Genomic DNA, 20,632 nt, shown 5'->3' on the forward strand with positions numbered 1-20,632 from the left:
TATATATATATATATATATATATATATACACATCTTTATCCATTTAGGACATTAAGTTGCTTCCATGTCTTGACTATTGTAAACAGCGCTGCAGTGAACATTGCGTTGTATGTATCCTTTCGAACCATGTTTTTCTCTGGATATATGCCCAGGAGTGGATTGCTGGGTCATATGGTAGTTCTGTTTGTCGTTTTTTAAGGAAGCTCCATACTGTTCTCCATAGTGGCTGTACCAATTTACATTCCCACCAACAGTGTAGGAGGGTTCCCTCTTCTCCACACCCCATCTGGCATTTATTATTTGTAGACTTTTTGATGATGGCCATTCTGACTGGTGTGAGGTGATACCTCATTGTAGTTTTGATTTGCATTTCTCTAATATTTAGCGATATTGAGCATCTTTTCATGTGCCTGTTGGTCATCTGTATGTCTTCTTTGGAGAGATGTCTAGAATAACTACTAAATTTTATATATATCACTCTTCACTTTTAAATATATTAATTAATTCATAAATTCTCTGTGCCATCTCCTTTGCATTATCATGCCCCGTACTCACCATGTGCCCACAGCCACAGAGGAGTGACATTCCCCTATTTTGTGCTGACTTATCTTTCTAGATGAATACAGGACAGTTATTCTGCAATCAAGGAAATACAAATGTAGTTGGAGAAGTGAAAACACAAAACAATTAAAAAACGTATTTAATGGTTTTCTCTGTGGTAAAGTTCTTCATAATTCAATCTTATTTTATTGCTGTTTCTAAGGTTTAATATACATAGGTTTACCTACGTAATATATCAATAAATATGAATAACTTGGGTCACTTTGTTAATTCATACATTAAGCAGATGTTTATTGATCACTTACTGTTTTCAGGCAGTGCTCTAGGTTCCAGGGAATTAACAGTGAAAAAATTATCTAAAATAAGTCCCAGTCCTCCTGGAGCTTATTATCTAGTTTTAGCTATTGTCTTCTCTCATGGTTTTCAGTGATGGGAACCTCTTTTTTAACATCCTAGTGATTTTTGAATGAATGATGGATTTTATACATAAAAATGTATAGAGGATCTAGATGATACTTTATTCTTCCTGAAAAGGTTCACTCTTTCCTCTATTAGTTGGAAAGAATAGAAGCTGATCACTTTAATTCAGTCATGGAATGGACTGGGTAAGGACTGATTTACAGCTTCATCAAGGACCCAACCATCTCTGGTTTTCTCTAGCCTGCCACGTCCCTGTATATCTTGGGCCATTCTCTCTAGCAGGCTCTGAACTATAATAGTTTCCTCAGCATGGTGAAGTTGCCAAACCTCTGCTATACTTTACAGAGACTTTCTGCTTAGTCTCTCAGCATCCCCAGTGTTCCAAGTTCATAATTTGGTAAATGTCTTGAAAGGACAAGCAACTGTGTATCATGTTCTCTTCTAGGCCTCTCTTTTCTCACAAGAATCTTGGCTCCTTAAATTTCAAATGTTGCCCCTCTAACCCACTGAGACTGCCCTCTGCCCAGGAAAACCCCAGATCCTCCTCTTCTTGCCTTGCACACAGAATCAGTTAATGTCTCCAGAGAAAATATAGTATAGCTAACCTTTCCACAATTCTCTCCAATCTGGTATCTTGGTTTTTCTTGTCCTCATTGCTTCATCAGCTCTCAGATGCCTTTAAGCAGATTTTGGGAGTGACTTTTATATTTTGTTTAGATCTCTTAGTTGTTCTTGGCTGGATCATTGGCCTGTTGCATGCTTACCATCTCATCCCTATTTTTAGATACTGAAATAGAAGAATGATGCCTTCTCTTACACACATCTATACAACCACAAAGAATGTAGCCAGAAATTTCTACCCTAGCCCAATGTATTCTAGAATTACTTGGCAGAGTGGACACGTAGAGATGTATCATTGAACGAAATCTTCAAAATAGGTGTCATTGAAAAAGCTGGACAATTAACAGAGCTAATACTCCATAGTACACTGAGCTCACTGCCCAAAAACTGCTTAGATGGATGAACTCAGTATAAGTGGGAGTCCAAAACCTAATGGTAGCTCTAGGGAGTTGAAGCTTCTGGATGCAACTCTTGACTTCTTATTATGAATTATCTTCACAGGAAGTAATTCTTGATTGTCATTGTCTTACTAAAATACTGGGGAACAGAGATATTCTTTGTGTTTTCTATATCTCTACTAACACTTGTAGGAAGAAGGTATAGCACAGTGGTTAAGTGCCTGGATTTGGGGTCAATCAAATTTAGATTCAAATCTTGTCCATTTACTTGCTTGACCTTGAGAAAGTTGCAAAAACTCTCTAAAGCCTTAATTCCACATCTGTGAAACAGGAATAACAATACATTTCACTTTTCTGATATGAAAGTTGATGGAGATTCAGTTTTCAAAGTGCTAATAACAATCTCTAGAACATTGCTAGCATGCAATTTATGGTAGCTAAAAATTTTTTGGCTATTATGGAAACACATGGAATTAGAGACCCAGAATTTTGAGATGAGACCTTAAGATATTTACATAGACCCTCCATAGACTTTAAGATATTTACATAGCCCCTCCAAAGAATGAAGCATGTGGAAAAAAAATTGTTTTGAGAATTCATAAATTTGTTTTTGTTATTAAAAAACTATGTAAATACCTGTTTATGTTATGGATAAAAAACTATCTGAAATAACTCTGGAAAAAAATAACTGAATTGGGGCTTCCTTGGTGGCGCAGTGGTTGAGAGTCTGCCTGCCGATGCAGGGGACGCGGGTTCGTGCCCTGGTCCGGGAAGATCCCACATGCCGCGGAGCGGCTGGGCCCGTGAGCCATGGCCGCTGGGCCTGCGCGTCCGGAGCCTGTGCTCCGCAACGGGAGAGGCCACAACAGTGAAAGGCCCGCGTACCGCAAAAAAAAAAAAAAAACTGAATTGGAAATGGTTTAATTCTCAGCAACTTCAAAAATGTGCTTCTTCATAGTTTCAATAGATAACTAACAAACATATCATTCTCTACTGCATATTGTTTTAAAGTTAATACTCCAATATGAAATAAAAAGTTAAAAAATGAAGTTAATCTAAGAAGAGTCACATTTAACTGGCACTCTAAATTGTACAGGTATTATCATGTTTAAGAAAAGGAACAAAATTTAAAGGAAAAGAAATCTAGCAACTAACCCCAATAACTTTAAAAAAAAATAAAGTAAAAGAAGTCTGAGTGAAAAACTTAGAGTTAAAAATAGAGAGAGAGACAAATGTGGTTCCTAGCTACCATCCATTTGTTATGTGGTATTGATTGAGCAGGTTAAGTGATCTCTTTGAGTCCCATTTTTCTCAGAGAAATTACAAGATGGTAAAAATGATACTTAGAATTTTCTTGACTATCAAACAAGAAAATGAAAATGCTTAATAAACAATAAGCATGGTCACATTACTTGTATTTAATGATTGGGTGTACCTATGAATCTCTCTTTGAGCTGTGAGGCATATGAATTGGTGTTATATAGCAAGCAAACAAGAATTAGCTATGTAAAAAGAGTGATGAAATGAAGTCTTCTGGTTATTGCTATTTAAGTAATAATTTAAACCACATATATTTGAGTCAATTTTTACATCACTGTGTGGAAAATTTTCTCTAATCTTGATATTCTTCTGAACATTATTCAGATATATTATACTTAAAGCCTATTCCCAGCACCTTTTCAATAGTTCTGACTCGACAGAACTGAAGGAAAGTGAACTCTTCTCTTCCTTTCAAGTTACTCTAATTCAGGAATTGTTTCTGCGCTCCTCATATTTGAGTGAGTGTGAAATGATGCCTTTGCTGAGTATTTCTGTTTGATTTTCCAAAAGCTATTGTCAGTCCTATAGCTCAAAAACAAAAGGCACGTGGTAATTGGTATAGTCACAGTCAGTCTTCAAATCTAATTAGAACTGACCCAGACACCCTCAGAGCTCCTCCTAGCCTTTCAGATTTGTAAGCATAAATGATGAGACGAAAGCAAGAAAGCTTGTGGAAAGGGGAAAAAGCCCCTTTGCGTGTTGCTGAACCAGAAAGCTTTGACTGTATGGCTCTCTGAGTCCGGACAATGTCTTGTGTGTTTGTTTCCACAGAGCGTATATCATTACAGACTATATGGGCATCCGAAATGAAAGTTTCATGAAATTAGCTGCAGTAGGGACCTGGATGGGGGACTTTGTCACAGCTTGGATGGTAAGAAATTTTAACTTCACCCATTTCAAACGTCAGATGGAAGACATGTTCATAATGTTGGATACACACTACTTTTTTTTAACTTTAAATAACTTTAAATAACTTCATGAATTATTTTATTTCATGTTACATGTCAAATAACATTCCAAAGTAAAAAAAAAAAGGATCTTGTTTTCATGGTTAGCATTATTACATTTGTGCAGAGCCCTCAAACATGAGAAAGTCTCATTTATTTCACAAAATTTGAACGTACAGTCATTTCAGTAACTGGTTTGTTAGATAACCCAAGTCCAGTTATCCCCGGTTTTTCAAGCAACAAGTCACAGGAAATGCTGAGCTCTAACTGTTCGTGTGCCTTTCAGCCCATCATCCTGATCTCCAGCCCCTTTTTGACACAGCCGTGCTCTTTGTTTTGTTATATCATTCCTCTGTCCTCCCAAGGATTAGAGATATAGTTTCATTTTCTCAACTAATGTGAATTGGATTTTATTGGATACACATTGCTTTTCATGGTTTAGAGCAAAATAGTTACCTCTGTTTCAAGGGGAACAAATTCATGAATATGGACAAATCTAGAGATTATATGCAATATCTGTTTACCTCAGGTAAAAACGTCAATACAATTTTAATACTAATGACTGTCCACCAGGATATATTTATTTATAAAATGCATATATATGTGTATGTACAAAAACATATACATATGCACATATGTGTGGCATACAAACATACACATTCATAAAATTAGTGGAAAATTCTTTCCTGTGAAATTCTAAATAATTTTGTGAAGATTGTTTGTTGTTTTCTGACATGTACACTTTTCAGGTAAGAAATGCTGTATGGCCTGTCTCAAAAGACCGTATGAAACATTCTTTAAGGACTTTAAAAATAGTTTTCTACATTTGTTTTCCTCACTGAACCTACTAACTTAATGGTAACTAAGGAGTTCTGAGAGTTGTCTGTTTTAATCTCTTTTGTGCATTATCAGTCTTTATTACTATACGTCTGCAACAATTAGACAAACCATGTTTCATGCTGAGTTCATCTGCCAGGAGAGTAACTTCTGTTTCTAACCATTGAGTTAATTAAAGACAGTATATAGCTTAAAGGCCCTAGGTCCTGTAAGTTTACAGGAGAATCTCAGAGTGCAAAGAGCGTGACTCTCATAAAAAAGGAACACTTTAACCTTCATTGACACCTTTCATAAGTGTAGCCAATCCTGACACCTTTCATATTAAAGACAGTATATAGCTTAAAGGCCCTAGGTCCTGTAAGTTTACAGGAGAATCTCAGAGTGCAAAGAGCGTGACTCTCATAAAAAAGGAACACTTTAACCTTCATTGACACCTTTCATAAGTGTAGCCAATCCTGACACCTTTCATAAGTGTAGCCAATCCTGACACCTTTCATAAGTGTAGTTAATCCTAATTAGCTTTACTCAAATTCATTCACTTGAAAATGAGAGGACTTATCAAAAGAAAGATGATGCCCAAACTAAACACGATTTGGCAGGGTCATGCAACTACAGATGTGTTCCTGATACTGTAGGGAGATGCTCACAACAGTTACTGCCACTTCTATTGATAGTTTTGCTTCTTACCTAGAACAGGTGTTTTCAGGGCACAGGAAGCAGTTATATCTTAACTGCTACTACTGTCATCATCCTGCAAGATTATCAAGTAACCATAAAAGAGTTTGTCTAGCCTGTTTTTGAGCTCCCTCCCACCTCTGTTCAATTTTAGAATGTTACCAGAACAAATTACCAGATGCATTCCATTTTGTTAACTTTAAAATCGAAACTTGAAGGTGTTATTTATTTGTAATCATTAGAAATAGCAATGAGAATAAGCCAGACATTAAGACCAGGCTGCCTCATCTATTTCCATTGGGAAAAACTATTTAAAAGGAAATATATGAACTTTAAGCTTGTAATTTCCTTAAAATTTGAGGTAATGCCTTTTGGAAATTTCTGCATTAATTGTGGATTATGATTTCGAATCCACTTTATGATGGCTCTACTTACTAAAATGGAAAAGAGAACTGGAACAAGAGTTCAGAAATCTGGATTCTCTCTTGCCACCTATGGTTTGACCTTCCACAAATAATGTATAATCCTTTGAGCCTCAGTGTGCACATTTCTTAAAAGGGATTAATAGTTCCTACTGGTGCTACAGGTTTTTTGTGACGATTAAACGTGTGGTCCTAGAGCAGGACTTAAAATGCTGACATGTAAGGGAGGTATACGTGCTTTATTGTTATTGTTCATGTTTTTGGACCCCCATCCTCGTGACTGGGCCCAGTTCCTTGAAGTAATGGCAAAGGCAGGTCATTGATCCAAACCTTAGGCTTCCCAGACTTCCCGTCTCTTCTGTGAAGCTCCAGGAGCACGAGAATCCCACCTTATTCCAGGCATGGGGTTCAGAGCATCTGGAGTTTCCTTCCTATTGCCCATGCTAGAGCAGACTAAACCAGTATAGTACTTTGCTTCCTTACTTCTGCCTGACACTGATCCTGACCAAAGTCAGGGGAGAAGCAACAGACCAACAAAACCTAAGAGCTGCTCTGGAGTTTTCAGGCTCAAGTTAGCCATTTGATGCATAAATCACTTTATTTCCCATGATGACATCATTATTTATTTGTAACCCAATTCCACCCAACTTCTCCCCAGACTTTCCCACAAAACAGTGTTTCCTAGGCCATATACAGCTCTGCCCCTATTTATTGGTTATATTATTTTTTTTTTTTAAATTAGGCTATTTTTCTTTTGCACCATAAGGTGGGGTCCAATGCCTAGGCAGCATTGAGAGGCAAATGCATAGTACAGCTTTGACCAAAGACCTTTAACCCTTCCTGGTTGGATTTTTACCATGCACTCTTCTGCCCTACTCTTATGGTTTAGGGGAGTACCAATAATTCCACAGTTCAATCTGTAGTCTTTCTCTCTCTCCATCATCTCTCTTACCTTCAGAGTTTCTCCTAAATTTACTACTTTAATGCCTTCTATTTCTACTAACTAACCTGATAACTTTTTACCTTTTCCTATACCATAGATTACTGCTCCAATCAATACTTCCAATACCACAGAAGTAGGACTAGATTGAGGGTCAAGAAAACTATGTTATAAGTTTAACCCAGCAAACCTTCTGGGGCCTCTCATCTGTTCCTTTCCGCAAACTGAGGAAGAATCAAAATCCCTTTCTGCGTATATAATCTGAAAACCTGACCTTTCCCCATTAGCCACAGGGATAGAAATGGCAAAAGAAACAGTTCTCTCCTGATTTGAAAGTACAGTCACCCAGGGAGGATTCCCAGAGCACATAATTTCTATTCCCATTTCTATTCACTGACTAGGCAGTACGTTTCCATATAAATATTTATATGTCTACATATGTGTTATTGATAACATTTTTAAAAAATAATAGTTTTCCTCATGAGAGGAGTCTAAGGAAGCTTTGACCTTCATTTCTCCATAGAATTCTCATCATGAAGGTGACCATTGTGGAAAACGAACGGACTATTTACATTTCCAATAAAAGCGTGTCTTTCAATGCAGTTCAGAAATAGAGGCTTTTTCTTTGGTGGAAATAATTCAGAACTTTTCCTTGGTTTTAAAAGGCACATCAGGACTGATGTGATCCACAGGCAAGGCTGATATCAACCAATCTGACAAAAATCTTTGACCCTCACACCACCGAGTGTCGAGCTCTGCTAGGTTCAGTTCCCTGGCAGTCCTGACTTTTCCGGGCTCTGTGGTATGCCTTGTACAGAAGGCTATAAGTATATGTCAGGGTTCAAGTTACTAATTTTTTTGTCAAATAGACTTTTTAAAAATTAGTATAAAAGAAATACATAAAGTGACAAGTGAGGTAATTCATCATTGAGCTGGCCCTTTATGTTAAGAGTTGCAGAGACGAGCTCTATCACGAGGACACGTAGAAAGCAAAAATGCTGGGTGTCACATGCGACACCATTGCCACATAGCCCCATGTTTGCCCATGCTCTGTGCCATTAAGCAAAGAGCCAAGGAGGGTAAGCTGTTCCACAGCACATGGCTCCAGCTTGACCACCTCCCCCGTGTGGAAGACAGAGGTCATGGCCTCTGCTGAGGTCTAAGGTGGCAGGGCATCCTGCGGACATCATGATGGCCCTTGCTTCTGCCCCTCAGTTAATACCAGAGGGAAAAATCACTTCCTGTATATGTATACTTAATCATCATTCCCTTTCTCCAGCTCCTGATTCCTCCTGCTCTGGTGGCTTTCTCTTACAGCAAAGTGATTCAGTTTTATATATATATATATATATCTCCACTCTTTTTTAGATTCTTTCCCATATAGGCCATTACAGAGTATTCAGTAGAGTTCCCTGTGCTATACAGAAGGTCCTTATTAATTATCTATTTTATATATAGTAGTGTGCATATATCAATCCCAATCTCCCAATTTATTCCTCCCCCTGCCCCTTATGCCCTTGGTAATCACAAGTTTGTTTTCTAAATCTGTAACTCTATTTCTGTTTTGTAGATAAGTTCATTGGTACCCTTTTTTTAGATTCCACATATAAGTGATATCATGATATTTGTCTTTCTCTGTCTGACTGACTTAGTATGACATATATATTCTTTTTTAGATTCTTTTCCATTATAAGTTATTACAAGATATTGAATATAATTCCCTGTGCTATACAGTAAGGCCTTGTTGGTTATCTTTTTTATGTATAGGAGTGTATGTATGTTAATCCAAAACTCCTAATTTATCCCTCCCTGTCCTTTCCCCTTTGATAACCATAAAAGTTTGTTTTTTATGTCTGTGAGTCTGTTTCTGTCTTGTAAATACATTCATTTGTATCATTTTTGTTGATGTAATTCTCCTAAATGGTGATGTAACCTTTTGTACAATTTTGCGTTCTTTGGCAAAATAAAGATTGAGACTCTCAGATCCCCCCAGATGATTCCTTGAGTGGTCATTGTTGCTTTCAGGAGCATAGTTCTGCTCCTGGGGGCAACAGAAGGAAACTAGGTTGAGATATATCCCTTTAGCCACTTAAGCAGAGAGCTTTTACTGTACTATGTAAGACAGAAAATTGGTTAAACTTCAGTGGACAGAGGCAGAGAGGATTAAAGAATGGTGCATACTTGAGAATAATTTACACTCTGGGTTAGTATTTATTTACAAATCTAGAACAGAATAGAGAGAGGAACTATTTCTGAAGCATTCAAGAGTAAAGTATTCCTTCTAGCTTAAATATAGAAAATATGAAATACATTTTGTAATTATAAATACATACCTAAAATTTGGTGAGTTTTTCTATTGTCCCATGTTTATTTCACACTTTCTAAGGAAGGAGTGTGATTATCTGTGCTATTTTCATTTCACCAAATTAGTAATAGTTTATTTAGTTTAAAGTTTTCTGTTATACATGTCACCATTTTGTGGACTGTTCTGCACATGCTAAGTTTGTCAGTGAACAATAACCTGGAATATAACTGACATCATATCTAGTTTGTTATTCTGTCTGGAATTGAGTTTTTCAATTCATGTTATGATCAATGCCAGTTTTCTAATTATTTATTTTCCACTGATATTTCAAAATGACAGAATAAAGAGCATAATTGAGTTGATTTAATATCTGAAATAAAGTAGCAATAATAGCTTTACTGAAGTTCATAATAAAAGAGCATTTAAACTGTGAAATGTTGAATAGAAGGATCATAGTTAGCAAACACATCGAACAAGTATATATGACAAGTGGAAGGGGCAAATCAGATATTAAACCATGTGAGCTGGACCCAAGAGCCCAGCATTAATTTGAGATGTTCTCTTTTGCTCTCTTTCTCTGCCTGTTCATTGAAGCTATTTCGTGGTTGCAGTCTACTTTCTGATTAGTTAACCCCATGTTTGGTAAGTTTATGTTGCATTTTCCTATTTTATACAGTGAAGTTAGAAACTGGATCAAGCATTTAAATAAGTAATAAACTATCTTTCTATAAAGATTCTCTCTTAAGTGAGATACCATAGAAAAAGAGAATGTCTCAGAGATTTGGGGGCACATGGTTTATTGAGGAAATGCTCTTCAGGGAAATCTGTAAGGAGAGGAGAGAAACAAGAGGGATATGGGGAAGGAAGAGAGCAAAGATGTAGTCATATGGTTTCAGGTAGTCTATCCTTGGCTTGACCCACTGGGCAGGTGTTATGTTCTTGGGGAGTGGAGTGTACCAGTAAGTGAAGGGGATCTGGGTGGGACACCAACATCACCAACATTGATTACCACATTGAGAAAACCCAAGGACATTAGATTGAGTGGCATTCATAATTGCCAGAAAACATTGTCAGTTCGTTTGATTATTTGATTGAAACAGAGAACATAAGAGAGGAAATTTTTTTACATTTCTTTTTTATGCATTAGAAAATTTGAGGGAACCAAATGTGGTCATTTTGCTTCTGTGTCTATAAATATTTTAATGTATCTATAAATATTTTAGCATTGTGTTTCATGTTCCTTCAAAATAATAAGTTCTTACTAAAAAATTAATAAGACAGGAGAGTCTAACCTCCTGTTTTCTGATAGCATCACAAATGGTGATCAGGAGTCTTTTAATTTTTAGGAATCTTGGAGTTTTAAAGTCCTAACAGAATATGATATGAAGAAAAGGATTTCTGAGTAAAATAGCTTATAGTATAGAATATAGATATTTAGGAATATAAGCACAAATTCTGTCTCTGCTATAACTCTCTTAAACTCAATCTCTATCAGAAATTCCATAGTATGTTATAGGTATATTGTATATAATTTATATTCATTTATTAAAAATTTATGCAATATATTATTCTAAGTGTATGAAAGGTACCAGGGAAGTGTATTGGATTGAACTATGTATTGGATTGAACTACATTAAGATGTGAAAGACACTAAGCACATCTCTTATAGAAAGACAGCCCTACTAGAGGCAGGAGATGCTCACTTTTCGTCTTTTCCATCCCCAGCTTAGTTTTAGCATTTTTCAATTCCATTACACTTTATTCTGTTACCTGGTTTATACTTCCTCAAGGCAGGTTTCCTTTTGGTCCACACATTTGTTTTGATTTTTCTAACATGATGTTCCACACCTTTTAAAGCACCATTTATCAGTCATTTGCCTGAAGTTTAAATAAAAGTGGGGGGACATTGATATTTCTTTCCTCTGAAAGTCAATAATATAATGAAATGAATACCAGTTGTTCATATTAGCTCAGAACCTCAAAAAAGAAGCTATGTGCTTCTTTTTGTAGTCATTTTAGAAGTAGTTGGATTATTCCCCTTATACATTTTTTTAAATGTTTTATTTAGTGCCTATTCCTGTGGGCCAAGCACTATTTTATATTTGTGTGTGTGTTGTGTGTGTTGTGTGTTTGTGTGTGTTGTCTGTGGTGTGTGTGTGTGGTGTGTGTGTGTGGTATGTGTGTGTGTTGTGTGTGTTGTGTGTGTGTGCTCTGTGTGTGTGGTGTGTGTGTGTGTGTGTAAAATTTTAATTAGTTTTCAGAGTTTTCAGTGCTTTCAACTACTATGCTATTTTGCCAAACTAAATAATTTTCTTGGAAATATTTAATCATAGATATCAACAAGACATGGAATATAGCTGTAGAAGTTGGTTTGATACTTTTTTTCTGTCAGTGTGTCAATAAAATTTGTCGAATTTTGTCATTAGTTGGGAGAGGGGAGTTGCATATCTTTTTAGGTACTAAATGATAGTACATCACATCTTTGCCAAACTATTACTTTTAAACTTTAGAAAACTCAGATATTTTTTCCTGTTCCATTTTGACAAATATAAGTGGTTGAAAGCCTCTTATTTCTGGGACTGGAAGAATGTAAAAACTAGCTTTATATAATCTTTTTCTTTAATATATAATCTTTTTAAGATAGATACTTCAATTCCTGATTTTTTAAGTGTTAATTTTTTTGTTTATATAAAATTGCTATCCTTTAGCAGTTGTTTGCCCCAAGAAAGATTTTTATATTCACAGTGTACATTGCATTTGTAGTTAAATGTTCTATAAACATCAAAATGAAATTTATAACATGAGTGCTAGTACTTAGGTTTTATTTTTGTTGCTTTATAAAAATGATTACATCATATTTCAAGAGACTGAAATATTTGAGTGAACAGAAGGAATATTTTGATAATGAAGGATTAAGTAAAACTATGTTTGGCATATATTCTTCTCTGTTCTTATATATCTGAAGGCTGATTTGGAAATAAAGAACTTCCGTTTGCCTTGACTGACAAAATATGCTAAGGTTTATCCCAGACCTGAGCTTGACTCCAGTATCTTTCACTAGTCTACCAAGTTGCTCAGTGAAACATCTTATGTAACTTTGTGAACATACTATTGCACAAGGAAAGGAGTAAATTGTGCATACAGTACTAGTGGAACTTACTAATTAAGTATAATATCAAATAAATGACCTTTGACATTTCTGAAGATATCAAATAGAACAGATGATTAAGTTCACATCAGTAGTTTCTTTAATGCAACAGACCAGGGCTCACAGAAAGAAAGTTAGGACAACACATGTGCCAACTTAAAAATTCCAAATTGTTCTTGACTGCTAAGCAGAGAGTATATTTGAGAAGTATTGCCTAAATGAGTCAAGTGCTTGAGATGAAACAGGAAACCTGGAGAGATGCCATCTGTTTTCACTGAAAAGGATAGCACCTCTCATAAAGGTTTTAAAGTATATCATGAAAGATACTGTGAACCTGTAGCTTTGGAAGAAAAATGAAAGCTAATAATTTTCAAGATCTGAGTACTTTTTCCCTTGACTTATCTTATAATTATCCTAATTTCTATTTGACATTTTCAATTTCAACTAGAGGTGACAGAATCAATGAAAGATTTTTGACAAATCCAAGTGCAGATTAAAAAAAAAAAAAAACAATGCATCTTATTTCACTTCAATAAAAAAATTAGCAAAATGAATCAACTTTCTGTGTAACCATATGCTAGATATCTCAACTCATTTATTCATTAAATGAGTATGTATTTATATAGTAACCTTATACTTTACTCTACAACCTTATTATACAATACTTTTCAGTATTAAAGGGGACTAAGTATAATTAAAATTATAAAATTGTTGAAATATTTATTGACCAACAAATTAGATTTACTATATTGGTAGAGATATAAAATGTCTTTTCAAAGACCATTTAAAAATTCATTTTTTTCTAAAGTACAAAAATAACATACACCCATGTGTAGTAAAGCAAATATATATTTTACAAATCCTTTATTTTGATTATATGAACACAAATAAAGAAGCGGAATAATAATTCTTGGCACCAGTTCATGTACTTTACTTTCCTAGTCCTAAAAGTCTCTATGGTAGTGTCATTGGTATCTTTTTGAAGTTGTTGACACCTCCAAATGATGATATAGACCATAATATTTTTGAGAAAATATGTTCTCCAGTGTCAAAAGCCCTGTGAAACTCAGTGTATTCTACTAAATGGATGATTGTACAAATTTATTTTTAGTAGTATTTTAGCCCCAATATTTCTGTGGATATCATATTTTTGCTTCCATTCAAACTACCTTTTTTTTACAAATATTTTTACATGATACAACTCATCAAATAAGTTTTCTCTGTGTCATTTAAAAATATTTTACCAAATTTTGATGCTGCGAAGTTACAGACCTTTAGCAGCCCAAGACAATTCTGAGGGTCTCCTTCCCTTATTCATTAATCTATTCACTTAATAAATACACACTAAACGCCTACAGGAAAATAACAAATGAGTGATGGAGTAAACATTAGCATATATTAAATATGGTAAAAATCGAGTTCTAATATCATTACGTTTAACGTTAATTTCCTCTTTTTAAAGGAGTCTCCTAAGTGCCTTGCCCTAGCCAGCCCTTCACAAGACTTGCTGGGTTGGCGAGTGTTCAGGCTGTGTGGGAATCGTTGTCCTACACCATCTTTTGGTCTATTTAGATCTTCCCCACCTTCTTTGAGTATCCTCAGTCATCAATTTGTGGTGAGGTTTTAATGAGTGACGGTGGCTTTCTGTGTTAAACTTGCATAAATAATAAACACTGGAGTTGCAAATTCCAATGCCCTGAAGGCCAGCCCACTCTAGTACATTGTGAGACATCGGTATGAGATAAAACGGTGTGCAGTTGGGGGTAGCTGTGTTGGACCAGAGAGCATATTCCCACAAAGAGGCAACAAAAATTCAGTTTTGTGCAAAAATACCAGGAATGAGATGTAGGCTATAATTTCAGTACAGATTCTGACCCCTGTCCACCTGCTTCATGCTTTCATTAAGCTGCAGACTGACACAGGACATGAACGTGGAGAGATGGGCGTGATGAGTGAACTTCGGGCAGGTGCCATTTCGGAACATCTCAATCACACCTCTTGGTTACGGCCACTGACATGCAGGGGAGACAAGAACTCCCTGTGCTCTAATCACAGCTGATGAGAACACCCTGAGTCCTTGTACCACTTAGTGCTCATCTCACCCAAACAGTGAAGGCTCAAGTGGGCAAAAAACATTTTCACAGTAACACTTTCTGAAGTGTTAATGAAATGCTTGTTATTGAGGTCAAGCTAGCCATTACCAGCATGGGTGCAGAGAGACCTAGAGCTCATGCCGAATTTGTTGACTGACTAGCTTTGGTTCATCATAGGGAAATGGTGTGCAGGTGGGTACCTAATGACTATGCATTGTGCAGTTCTTAAAGTGAATGCAACTATCATTAAAGTTTCAACATTTATAAAGCTCTGAGGCAGTTTCTAAATAGGTACAATGAACCAAGCTTATTGTTTAGTTGGTAGCCCCAATCAATTTTTTTATCTGCATTCCATAAGGCAGTGGTTTGCAAATTTGTCTTTACATTGGAGTCTCCTGGGGAGCTTCAAAGACCACTGATGCCTATGTCCCACTCCCAGGGATAGGGACTTAAATTATCTGGACTGTAACCTGGGTGTTGGAATTTTTAAAAGGTTTCCAGAGTTTTAATATGCAGACAAGTTTGGGGCCATTTCTCTTAGGTGATTCCAGGAAGTTTGGCGTGAGAGTATTTTGACATATGCTACGGGGTCATAACCATCTGATATTAAGGCTGATGGGAAATCAAAGGAAGGAATCTTGTGTTGCTGGGAGACTATACAACAGAGAAGCAGGCATGAAGGCAAAATGGGTGAGAAGAGGGCTGGTCTCACACACCATGCCACAGGGCGATGTAAGTGCTCCGTAAATTTTCCCCGGCCTCCAGTGGTATGTCTAGAACTTGATTTGGGCTTCTTACAGAGCAAATTTGGCCTTGGCTTCCTTCTGATACTCACAGCAGACTCCTCTGAATATATACCAGCCTTGCTGAAAAGCTGACCAGTATCATCTGCCTTGGCTTTGGCTCAAATTATTCAAGAAGACTGCCTCTCCAGATAGCAGGACAGGCACCCCCCACCTCCTTCCGGCTCAGAAGATGGAGAAGAATAGTCATGCCATCACTTTGCCTATTCTAATAGAGTATCATCTACGTAAACTTCCTTTCAATCCACCCCTACCAGCAAATGACCCACTCCCCCAATTCTCCATGTGCTTTAATTTGATTCTTTACTTCTCATTGAATGTTACTAGGTATTGGTGCCGTTCACTCAGAGGGTGGGTTACTTTTAATAATTATTACTTAGAGAATATGGCTCTGAACTGCTGTGAGATAAAGATAAAGCATGTGGAATTATGATTGTTACTATTGTTACTGTTACTTAATTTAAAAAATTATAGTGTTTCATAAATGAGAACATCTTAAAATACAGTCTGCAATATGCATTTTTGGAATGAAGACTTTTTACTAATTTTAACATCTTTTCATTTTTACTGTACTGTCCTTCCCACAGCTCAGCCAAACTGAACTAACATCAAGATTGTATAGTCACCATTTTACATGCTTTTTTAAAATGAAGTCAGCTTTAAGTAGATCACTCTGAATTATAAATATACATGATGTTAATGTTATGTCATTTGCCAGAATCTCCTCTGTTTATAGGAATTAAGATATGAATTATATGGATTATATTTAGTGATGAAAACTCCCAATGAAAAGTTTATATTCTTCAACAAATGCTTATATCTCAGCTATGCTTTCCAAAGGTTGACAAGACAATCTTGAGTAAATAAATCATAGTTCCCATTTACTAAAATAAGAGATTAAAAAGTAGTATTGAAAAATGCTGAATTTTAAAATATAATCTTGACACAAAGTAGATAATTTAAACTTTTAACTGCCATGAAACTTTATCTCATAATTTTCTCTCCTGATGGGCTCTGAGTTCCAAATAGTATTGGAATTCCTCTACTAAGATTAGAGGCAAAAAAATACACTCACTTAAAAAGGTTTCTTGCCATTTATTTTTAGTCCTGTTTATTTTAGTAGGGTCCAAGTTACAGGTTTTATTAAAATACTAATTTTATAGTCTCTAAAATGGATTACATGCAGAAAAATATGAAGGGAGGGGGTTTGGGCCAAATATGCCATTCAAGAAGCAAACTTGAGAAGCAGATGCGTAAAGATGACATTTTCCCAGTCAATGACAATTATCAGGAGGCTCTCATCTGATTTCCTGCCGCGTTATGTTTCCACGACAGTTCATTGACTTGTCTATAAAAGTAAAGCTTGGAATCAATTAAGGTGTGACAACAAAGGAATTCAATAGAAGACCCAGGGGATTGTAAGATAAGTGTAGATTTTAATTCGGAAGTTTTGAGAAAACAGCTGCACAAAAACAACAATTTTTGATGCACAGTGGATCTTGACAGAAGCTCAGATCCCTGATATTTCAGTCCTGTTCATTTGTCAACATAAAGGCGAGATAGAGTCTTATGGGATTAAGCAAACTCCACGTCTAAAAATATAGTTTGACATTTCTTGAATGCACTTGACAAGACTCCACATAAAATTATATGAGCATTCTTTCCAGCTAAGAGAAGAATTTTAAGGGAGGCTGAGTTCTTTTATTCAAATTCAGATTTCATCTTTGGTTGCCATGGCGTCTTAAAAAATTTAATTTTATATTGCTGAGTTTTAAATGTTAGGTATAGGGTGTTTGAGTATAGATGGAAAATAACAAACTTTAAAAATGTTATTGTAGGGCTTCCCTGGTGGCGCAGTGGTTGAGAGTCCGCCTGCCGATGCAGGGGACACGGGTTCGTGCGCCGGTCCGGGAGGATCCCACATGCTGCAGAGCGGCTGGGCCCATGAGCCGTGGCCGCTGAGCCTGCGCGTCTGGAGCCTGTGCTCCGCAACGGGAGAGGCCACAGCAGTGAGAGGCCCACGTACCACAAAAAAAAAAAAAAAAATGTTATTGTAAAAATTAAATTGCATTTCGACACACACAAAAAATGAGCAAGGCCTGAAAAAAGTCAATTACAAAGATTCTACACAATAGGAAAAGTGATTATTGACTGTGTTGTCAATAGCTGTCCGTGACTGCCCTGCTCTCTGGCTTCCTTGCAGTGGTACAGCTGGCTGACAGATTGTGGCTAATGGGCAAGCGGAGAAGAAAGGCGGTGAGGGTTGCAGGATACAAGATGCCAGCGGCCTGAGAGACTGGGCTGATGCATGTGTGATGGCCGGCGCTGGTGAGGGGCGGGGATCTGCAGGAAAATTCTGTGGTGATTGGGATAATTGGGAGTCGGGGGCGTTCAATGAAAAATATTTAATGGAGAGAGAAGTGGAGGGAATTGTGTAGGTCTTGGAATAACCTTTCAGCAGTGGGGGCAGTGAGCAGCAATGATTTCTAATCATCAAACACTACAGCTATGGGAAGTGGAAGGCTGGTACATGTAGTGCCTCAAAATGCTAAGTGTTCCTCTTAGATATAATGTCTGTTACCACCTTAAAAGCTCTGCCTTCTTCGCTTTTCCTTCCCTCTGAGAAACATTTGCCAGCTTGTTGGACTTGAGCTCTTATTCTCTTTTCCTGCAGGAACAACAGACTGCAGCCTCCAACCACATTACTTACTCTTTAAAAACCTTTCTTTTTCTTTTTAAAGAAACAAAACTAGTCAGATGGTTTAGTTTTTTGAAACGAATGCAAAGGTGTGAATGCTTAATGAAGCTGAAACAATTGCAGAGCTGTGCTTTTGCAAGCTTGCCGAATGCCAGCCCCACTTTTGAGGTTAGCATTTTTTTTCCTAAACAGTGGGCCCATAATTTTTAATGGGCTTTGCCCATTCATCCTTGAAATTCATGAGTATAATGTGCAGCCAGATAATCACAAGACTTGGTGTCAAACTGTGAGGCATATAATTTCTGCATGCCTATGAATTAGCACTTGATACCCTCAAATACATTTCCTGTTCTCCCTAAACATACCACTAAAAGTAAAAACGCTGACAAAGTCATTATTAATCACTTTGTGACTTTGTTGACATCATAAACAGAATAAACTTAAGTGGGATGGTTCTTGAGGTACTAAAAGTGACTCAGAAAAAGAATCCAAGCTACCAGATTGCCTGGTGAGAAACAAAGTGCTGATGTGGAAATGACAGAGAAGGCAAAGAAACAAAATGTAGGCAGTTTACAGCACTGTGCCTCTCCACTCAGGCTCCGAGTTTCAAGTCAGAGAGTGGAAGGAAGCACAAAAACCCCGGCCAAACGAAGGCTGAGAGAGAAGCGGCAGATTGTAAATTAGCAGGACCCCGTCACTAACCTGGAAAACAACATGACATTTCCCGAGCTGTTCTGAGTATCAAAATAAAGACTGAGAATGTGTAAATATCCAAGCTACTCCCTGGAATAAGGCTCATGAATTTGTAATCAGCGGTAACTCTTAAATCACCAAATCGGTTGTCATTTTAGTGAGCATCTAAATTACTTTAGTCATGTACTTTTTCCTCATATATATGTGTATATATATATATATATATATATATCCATATACAGATACATATATACATATATATATATATGATTCATCTGGTGGAAAGTCAATATATAAAAAAATCTAAGTTTCTCCATTCTTCCTTACCTTTTAAAATTTTTATTTTAGAAAATAAATGATGAAAGGAATGATTGGTTACAGTGCAAAATAATCCATCAATGAAGCTTATTTTAAGAAAAAAATGCTATTTTTTAAAAAATGAATTGTACATAATTTTTCAGGAATACTACTATTGAATAGTATTGGATTTCATGTTACTGTTTAAAAAGCTATTCTGTCTGTGCCCTGTTTCAGATTGGTGATTCTAAAGGAATTATTGTAGTTGCCATAGTAACAACAATCACATATAAAATTCATTGAGCCCATGTTCCAGGAACCATTCTAAATGTTTTAAATCATTTGAATTATTTAGACCCAGTCCTATTAGATATATTTATTATTACTCCCATTTTACAGTTGAGGAAATGGAGGCATTGTGCGCCAAAGATTGCACAGTTATTAAGTGATTATAACCAAGAGGTTTCGTGAGCCTCGGGCAATGGGTTTATTAACGGCTACTGAGTAACATCTCACTTATGTGACACCAAAAGTGTTTTTTTTTTCCACTTAATATTTAATCTAAATGCAACTTAATCCCTGGAGGTTTGTGATTGTAATTGTGTTTTGATGAAAATGTTGCTGAAGTTTGTTGTATGTGTCCCTATCTTAATAAACAAAAAATGATAAAGATAAGTTAACCCTTTTTATTTATAGTGGAAAGAATGTTGAATTTGCCTAGGTCTGGGTTCAGATTTCAATCCTATTTCTTAGGTGTTACATGACCTGGGCCTTAGTTTCAGTATTAGTGAAATGTACTGATACCTACATCCTTGTAAATCACTTAGTGTGGAACTTGGGTCTCAGTAGGCTGTCATAAATGCTAGCTGTTATTATTTTTATTACTTCCATTTCCTTAAAAGGAAAGTGTATATAATGCTCACTTTACAGGGGTTTTGTGAAGTAAATCAGTAGAATTGTATATGCTGTCATTTCTAAATGTGTATGTGTGTGTCATATACCCTAGCACAATGCTTAGTAGTTAAAATTCAATAAGCATATAGATTAAATGGGTTAATGCACATGAAGCACTTAGAAAAATGCCTGGCACATAGGAAGACTGATTACATGTTAGTTATTGTTATTACTATGGTATCATTTAGTTTCCATCCTTCAGTTTGTTGTCCTTTTATATTTATTCCCTATTCTTGTTGATTTATGGTTATGGTAGGTTAATTAATTCATTAATTTTTATTGAATGCTTCGTTGTGCCAGGTGATTTGTTAGGTCCTCATCACCAAGGTCCATAATTCAGGAAGGAGAGAATTATGTAGTGAGGAAGGTGGTGAGATCAGCTATATGTGTTGGTTTGAGGCATCTATGGGACATCTGGGTACAGGAGCAGAGTCAGCAACTGGATTTAGAAATTAAATCAGGCTCTAGACAGTCATTTGGCAATCATCAACATTTTTCTA

The 20,632-nt window shown here is 36.3% G+C and overlaps 1 protein-coding gene across 1 annotated transcript in view; it reads left to right on the forward strand.

Annotated features, from left to right (window-relative positions):
- LOC112396666 (transmembrane protein 117) overlaps window positions 1–20,632 on the forward strand; it is a 317,352-nt gene that overhangs the window by 260,400 nt on the left and 36,320 nt on the right. Inside the window, exon 3 of the mRNA XM_024740450.1 lies at window positions 4,092–4,191. Coding sequence (XP_024596218.1) covers window positions 4,092–4,191 — 100 coding nt within the window. The remainder of the gene's footprint in view (window positions 1–4,091; window positions 4,192–20,632) is intronic.

This window comes from Neophocaena asiaeorientalis, unplaced genomic scaffold (genome assembly GCF_003031525.2).
Source record: "Neophocaena asiaeorientalis asiaeorientalis breed wild unplaced genomic scaffold, Neophocaena_asiaeorientalis_V1.1 scaffold340, whole genome shotgun sequence".
Classification (NCBI taxonomy): Eukaryota; Metazoa; Chordata; class Mammalia; order Artiodactyla; family Phocoenidae; genus Neophocaena; species Neophocaena asiaeorientalis.